We start from the raw sequence: 6,235 nt of genomic DNA, 5'->3' as shown, positions 1-6,235 counted from the left end.
CTGTCATTTGCTATGTTTTGGGGGCTAATCCGCCACAACATGTGATGGAAGGCTTTTTCCATAGAATTTGGGGTAAGATGGGGGTTGATAAAGTGTCATTAGTTGGAAAGGGTATCTTCCTTGTTCGATTTACAACAATGGAGAATTGTAGTAAGGTGTTGCAGGGAATGCCCAATTTTTTGATTCAAAACCCCTGATCATTAAACAATGGTCTGCTGATGCCAATATTGCCAAAGAACGTGTGAAAAATTTACCTATCTGGATTAAACTACCTGCTCTGGATGTGAAATACTGGGGTGAGAAGAGTTTGAATAAGATTGCTGGCCAGATTGGTCAAGTCATTAGAGTAGACAAGGCCACCCTTAAGAGAGACAAGCTTATGTTTGCAAAGGTGCTAGTTGAGGTGCAACTAGATCAATCATTTCCTACCACAATTCAGTTTGTGAATGAGAAGGGTGCATTGATTGATCAACAAGTTACTTATGACTGGCTGCCTTTGACTTGTTCAAAGTGCAAAGGCATGGGACATCTAGCTAATGACTGTCAGACCCACACCAAAAAGCCTATTACCAAGAAAGTTTGGGTCCCTAAACAACCAACTAAGAAGGCCCCTCTAACTGTGACTAACACAGTTGCTGCTGATGTAACTACTGATGCACAGGATGAAGGGTTTATACAGGCTACCGGTTTTAGTTGGCAGAAATGTCAAGAGTTAAGGCCAGTACACACTAGGAATAGCTTTGCAGTGCTACATGAGGTGGAAAGTGTGTGTTCTGATGTGGTGGAAGGGGATGGTTTATTAGGCCAGGGGGTGAAATCCCCTTTGCCTAATGGATAATACCATTTTTTGGAATATGAGAGGACTGAACAGGGTTGAGAAGCAAAATAAGGTGAAGAAATTCCTCCTCTATCACCAAATTAAGTTGTTCAGTTGCCTTGAAACTAGGGGTAAGGGGATTAAGATGGGTCCTCTTTACCTCAATCTGTGTCCTGGGTGGTGTTTTACTACCAACATCAGTCAACATAAGAATGGAAGAATAATAGTGGGGTGGGATCCAGATGCTTTTGAAGTTAACATCATCTCTATGAGCCCCCAACTTGTCCACTGTCATGTAACTGCTAAACCAAGTGGCAATAAGTTTTATTGCACCTTCATATATGGCTACTCAAATAAGAAAGGGAGGGAATCCCTTTGGATGGATCTTTGCTCTCTTGCAACTATGATCTCTTCAGCTTGGGTGATCATGGGGGACTTCAATGCTATTATGGCAATTGAAGACAGGATTGGTTCTACTGTTAGAATAGCTGAAATTCAGCCAATGAGATCCTGCATGACAACTTGTCAGCTTAATGAAGTCAAAACTGTGGGGAGACATTATACCTGGACCAACAAACAAGATGGTTCAGCTAGAGTGTTCACTAGAATTTAGGGTTCTTGCTAACAATCAATGGGAGGACACTTTCCCATCTGCTGAAGCTGCTTATTTACCTGAAGAAGAATTGGACCACTGTCCTATGATCTTGAGTTGCTATAAAACTGTCCAGCAGAAGAAGCCCTTCAGGTTCTACAATATGTGGATCCATTCTGATAAGTTCATGCCCTTGATTGAAACAAACTGGAAAAAAGATGTTCATGGCTGCCACATGTTTAGAGTTCTACAGAGATTGAAATGGATCAAAGTAGAATTGAAGATTCTGAATAAATCTGGGTTTGATGTAGTGGAAGCTACTGATATTAATACCCATGCTGAACTCCTTGTGGCTCAGAATGCTCTCCATGCTGCACTTGGTGACAGCCAGTTAGCTACTGAGGAGAAAGAAGCTAATGCAGCCTACCAACAGGCTCACCAGAATTATCTATCCTTCCTTCCTCAAACAGCCAAACTCAAATGGCTTGAACTAGGAGATGAAAACTCTAGACTCTTTCATTTGAGTATAAAACAAAGGAGGAAGCAGAACAAGATCAACTCTATTCATGATCAAGAGGTGAATTGGGTTCAGTCCAGTGATGGGGTTCAAAATGCTTTTACTCAATTCTATACCACACTCTTTGGTGTAACCATGGAAAATAGGACTGCAGTGAAGACAATTGTGATAGATCAAGGGGCTAGACTGAATGAGGATCATCTAGCTATTTTGAGAGCTCCAATAGATTAAAATGATGTCAAAAGAGTTCTCAACACAATTCCTAACAACAAAGCACCTGGTTTAGATGGATTCAGCAGTCAATTCTTCAAAGCTACTTGGCCAATTATCAAAGATGACATTTGCTTGGCCATTGGGGATTTTTTCAAAACTGGGAAAATTCTCAAGGAAGTGAATGTAACTTCTATCTCTCTTGTTCCTAAACTGACAGTGGAAAACTCTGTCAGTGACTTCAGACCTATTGCTTGATGTTCTGTGATTTACAAGTGTATCTCCAAGATCATGTGTTCTAAACTCAGGCAAATCCTTCCAGCTATTATCTCTCCCACTCAAGTGGCATTTGTTGCAGGCAGATCTATCTTACACAATGTGCTGATTTGTCAAGGTATCATTAAGTTATATAATAGAGGAAACTCAAGGCCAAGTTGTATGATGAAACTGGATCTCAAGAAAGCCTATGACACTGTTGAGTGGAAGTTTATAGAAGAAGTAATGCATGCTTTTGGCTTTCCCTCACACTTTATTCAGCTGGTAATGACTTGTCTTACCACTACCCAGTATTCTCTTCTCATCAATGGGGTTCCTTCTCCACTGATCCAACCTAAGAGAGGACTAAGACAAGGAGACCCTCTCTCCCCTCTCATGTTCACCTTATGTATGGAATACTTTTCTAGAGTAATGAAATTGGTTGCAGCACACCCCAATTTCAAATTCCATTCCAGATGCAAAACTCTTCAACTCAATCATCTTTGCTTTGCAGATGATCTGCTGCTTTTCTGTCATGGGGATGTGACTTCTTTTCAGCTGATGTAGGAAGGCTTAAATCTCTTCTCCTCTACTACTGGTCTACAGGTGAACCCTAGCAAATCCTCTATCTACTGTAGTGGGTTAGACTCTTCCACTAAAACTTGTCTTACTGAGCTCTCTGGATATACTGTAGACACTCTTCCCTTTAAATACTTAGGGGTACCAATTAGCTCTAAGAAAATCCAAGCTGGTGATTGCAATTTGCTGGTAGAAAAAATGGTTTCAAGAATTAAAACATGGAGTTCTAGGCATCTTTCTTTTGCAGGAAGGACGCAGCTAGTGAATTCTGTGCTTATGAGCATTAGTGTGTACTGGTGTCAACTTTTCCTCATCCCATCCACCATAATCAAGAAAATCAATGCCATTTGAAGATCATTTCTCTGGTTTGGAGCTTATGATGATGCCAGACCAGGGAGTGTTAACTGGGATAATTTGTGTTTCACCAAAGAGCAAGGTGGGCTTAGCTTTAGAAATCTTGTTGTTTGGAATCAGGCAGCTGTTGGTAAATTGGCTTGGGCCATTGAGCAAAAACAGGACAATCTTTGGGTGAAATGGATCCATGCTCTCTATGTTAAGAACAAAAACTGGCAGCTCTATGTTCCACCATTAGCTTCTAGCTGGCCTGTCAAGTTCATTTGCAAGGTCAAAGATGTCTGTAATGACAAATATCAGGGGTCTGCTTGGCTTACTACACCCAACTACTCGATTAAAAACACTTACACTAGTCTGTGTACTCAACCTGAAACTAATCACTGGTCTAGTTTTATCTGGAACAGACTGACTATTCCTAAACACAGGTTTTCTCTGTGGCTTGCTCTACTTGACAGACACAAAACCAAAGCTAGATTATTCCAATATGGCATAGGGGATGACAACCTGTGTGCTATATGTGGCAGTGCTCCTGAAACCAGTGCTCACTTGTTTTTTGAATGCTCTTATAGTACAGACTGTCTGGTTAGAGTGCTTAGCTGGCTAGGCGTCAATCACACCAGGAAGAATGTGTTACAAGACCTTCATTGGACAAGAAGATACTGCAGGAATTCTTTCAAAAGGAAGTTCATACTTGCTGCTGTTGCTGGCTTAGTTTATCACATTTGGAGAGCAAGAAACAGCTCAGTTTGGGAAGGAGCTGTCCCCACAGTTCCTACTTTGATTCATGCCTTAAAAAGTGATGTGAAGCATCGAGTTCAACAAGTCTGTGCAAGTAGACTAAACAGTGAAAATAGGGAATGCTTACAAGCTTTGTAATTAGCCTAGGTGTTTGTTTGGCTCACTGTGTTTGAGTCTTGTTGCTGCTTTGGGGTGGCGTGTCTCCCTTAGCTTGTGTTTTTCAAAGTGTAGTTTCTAGGCCTAGGCCTTTCTGTTTGCTTTGGGGTGAAAGACCTCTCCCCCTTAGCTAGGTTGTAATTGGTTGTTGGTGATTAATATATTCCCCCTTGCTTTCTTGGCAAAAAAAAAAAAATTGTTAGAGAGCTATGTAATTCCCTGAAACAAAACACAGAGAGCGTATATTGATAATTCTACTCATTTTGAGAACATAACTATATAAGCGCCTAAAGATTTCGATGTACACTTTTTTGAACTAAATATGCATATTTTATAAAATAAATGTGCATATATTGTTTACTAAATATGCATATTTTTTCGTTTTAAAAAATCAAAAATTATATTCATCTCAAAAAAATGTGCACATATAATTAAAATATTATGCACATTTTGTTCAAAAAATATGCGTATTTGGTTCAAAAAATATGCACAAAGGTTCTCACAATAAGAGAAGTTCTCATAATAAGAGAGTTCTCACCGGAACCTCACCCTATATATATATATATATATATACATATATATATATATATATATATATATATAGGCTGAGAGAGAGAGAGAGAGAGAGAGAGAGAGAGCGAGAGAGAGAGCGATTTCCTTCAATATTGCATAAAGATCCAATAATTCCCAAAATACGTTACTTTCTAATTTAATTTCCACCATACCGTCCACGTTATTAAGGGAGAAAGAAAATTAGTTTTTTTTCCGGTTCAGCGTTGAACCGCCATCTGAGATGGCGGTTTTTGTTTTAAAAGAAAACCGCTATCTCAGATGGCGGTTCAATGGTATAAACCGCTATCTGAGATAGCGGTTTGCTTTAAAACAAAACCGCGCGGTTTTATAATAAAACTGCGTGGTTTTATAAGGGGTTAACCGCTACCTGAAATGGCGGTTCCTTAAATACATAAGCCGCTATTTAAGATAGCGGTTTACCCCTTTAAACCGATGTTTCAGATAGCGGTTTATTGTAGATTTTAAAAAAAAAATTAGATAGGCTTTTTTGCTGACGTGGACGCGCGGTAGAGTGGGAAATAAGTAAAAGAGTAGCGTATGTTGGAAATTTACAAATCTTCAAGCATTATTGAAGGAAATCGCTAATATATATATATATATATATATATATATATATATATATATATATATATATATATATATATATATATATATATATATGTAAAAAAAAAGGCAAATTCATCAATCACATGAAAATTAAAACATCCATGAACTTTGATAATTTAACTAAGTAGCATCAATAGATGAATAAACTGTTGGATTTAGTGCTTCAAATTAGTGTGTTAGTGGTCCTTAATTTTAGGAACATGTATCGTTAGTGGGTAGTAATTAGTTGGTGGGTTATTTCACATTATAGCACTGTTAGTATGTATTATGAGCCTATAAAAGGTTTTTTTTAATGTACCTTAATTAATAGGATTGATTGAAATAGTAGTATAAATTTTGCTACATTTTTTCCCCTCTCTCATCTATATTATAATTTCAACATGGTATTAGAGCTTCAGTTTAGATCCTTAAAAAAAAGGGCGAGAGAGAGAATGAGAAGTAAGCCATTGCAAGCAATCTTCCGTTGTGTGAGTAAGAAAATGAATAGGCAGACAACCAAGGCAAGAGTGGTTAAAAAAATTAATTGTTGGTGATCCTTAATTTTAGGAACATGTATTGTTAGTGAGTACTCCATCCGTTTCTTTTTGTTTGTTACGTATTCCTTTTAGGGTGTTTCACAATGTTTGTTACGTGGGAGAATCTTTCCTTTTATAAACTTATTATATTATCATTTCTTGTGCCAACTTTTGATTTTAATTGGTCCAATTTTTTCAACTCATTAATTTTTCTTACAATTTCCCAAGTATGTTAAGTTAACAATCTTTGTGCTTTTCCATTATTGGTTCATTTTGATAAATAAAACAATCTTATTGGTTGTTGTAGTGATTAGTGGATTGAA

At 37.9% G+C, this 6,235-nt stretch overlaps 2 protein-coding genes across 2 annotated transcripts; both read left to right on the top strand.

Moving 5' to 3' along the window:
- The first annotated feature begins 962 nt into the window (after positions 1 to 962).
- LOC110792469 (uncharacterized) lies at positions 963 to 2,157 on the top strand. Its single transcript, XM_021997268.2, has 2 exons — positions 963 to 1,295; positions 1,357 to 2,157. The coding sequence occupies exons 1-2, from the start codon at positions 963 to 965 to the stop codon at positions 2,155 to 2,157; spliced, it is 1,134 nt and encodes a 377-aa protein (XP_021852960.2).
- Positions 2,158 to 2,427: 270 nt separating this feature from the next.
- LOC130462911 (uncharacterized) lies at positions 2,428 to 4,200 on the top strand. The gene is made up of 3 exons (XM_056831893.1): positions 2,428 to 2,820; positions 2,959 to 3,260; positions 3,360 to 4,200. The coding sequence occupies exons 1-3, from the start codon at positions 2,428 to 2,430 to the stop codon at positions 4,198 to 4,200; spliced, it is 1,536 nt and encodes a 511-aa protein (XP_056687871.1).
- Positions 4,201 to 6,235: the final 2,035 nt, after the last annotated feature.

Source organism: Spinacia oleracea, chromosome 6, assembly GCF_020520425.1.
Source record: "Spinacia oleracea cultivar Varoflay chromosome 6, BTI_SOV_V1, whole genome shotgun sequence".
NCBI lineage: Eukaryota > Viridiplantae > Streptophyta > Magnoliopsida > Caryophyllales > Amaranthaceae > Spinacia > Spinacia oleracea.
The sequence above is the reverse complement of the archived record's forward strand: the minus strand, read 5'-3'. Positions and strand labels throughout refer to the sequence as shown.

Bases quoted from the DNA above. Each gene is read 5' to 3' on its own strand.
- LOC110792469 (XM_021997268.2), top strand. From the start codon at position 963: ATGGGTCCTCTTTACCTCAATCTGTGTCCTGGGTGGTGTTTTACTACC. The intron at 1,296-1,356 runs GTTAGAATAGCT...AGCTTAATGAAG, and splicing joins AAGACAGGATTGGTTCTACT to TCAAAACTGTGGGGAGACAT.
- LOC130462911 (XM_056831893.1), top strand. From the start codon at position 2,428: ATGTGTTCTAAACTCAGGCAAATCCTTCCAGCTATTATCTCTCCCACT. The intron at 2,821-2,958 runs GTAATGAAATTG...CAGCTGATGTAG, and splicing joins GTATGGAATACTTTTCTAGA to GAAGGCTTAAATCTCTTCTC. The intron at 3,261-3,359 runs GTACTGGTGTCA...TGATGATGCCAG, and splicing joins GTGCTTATGAGCATTAGTGT to ACCAGGGAGTGTTAACTGGG.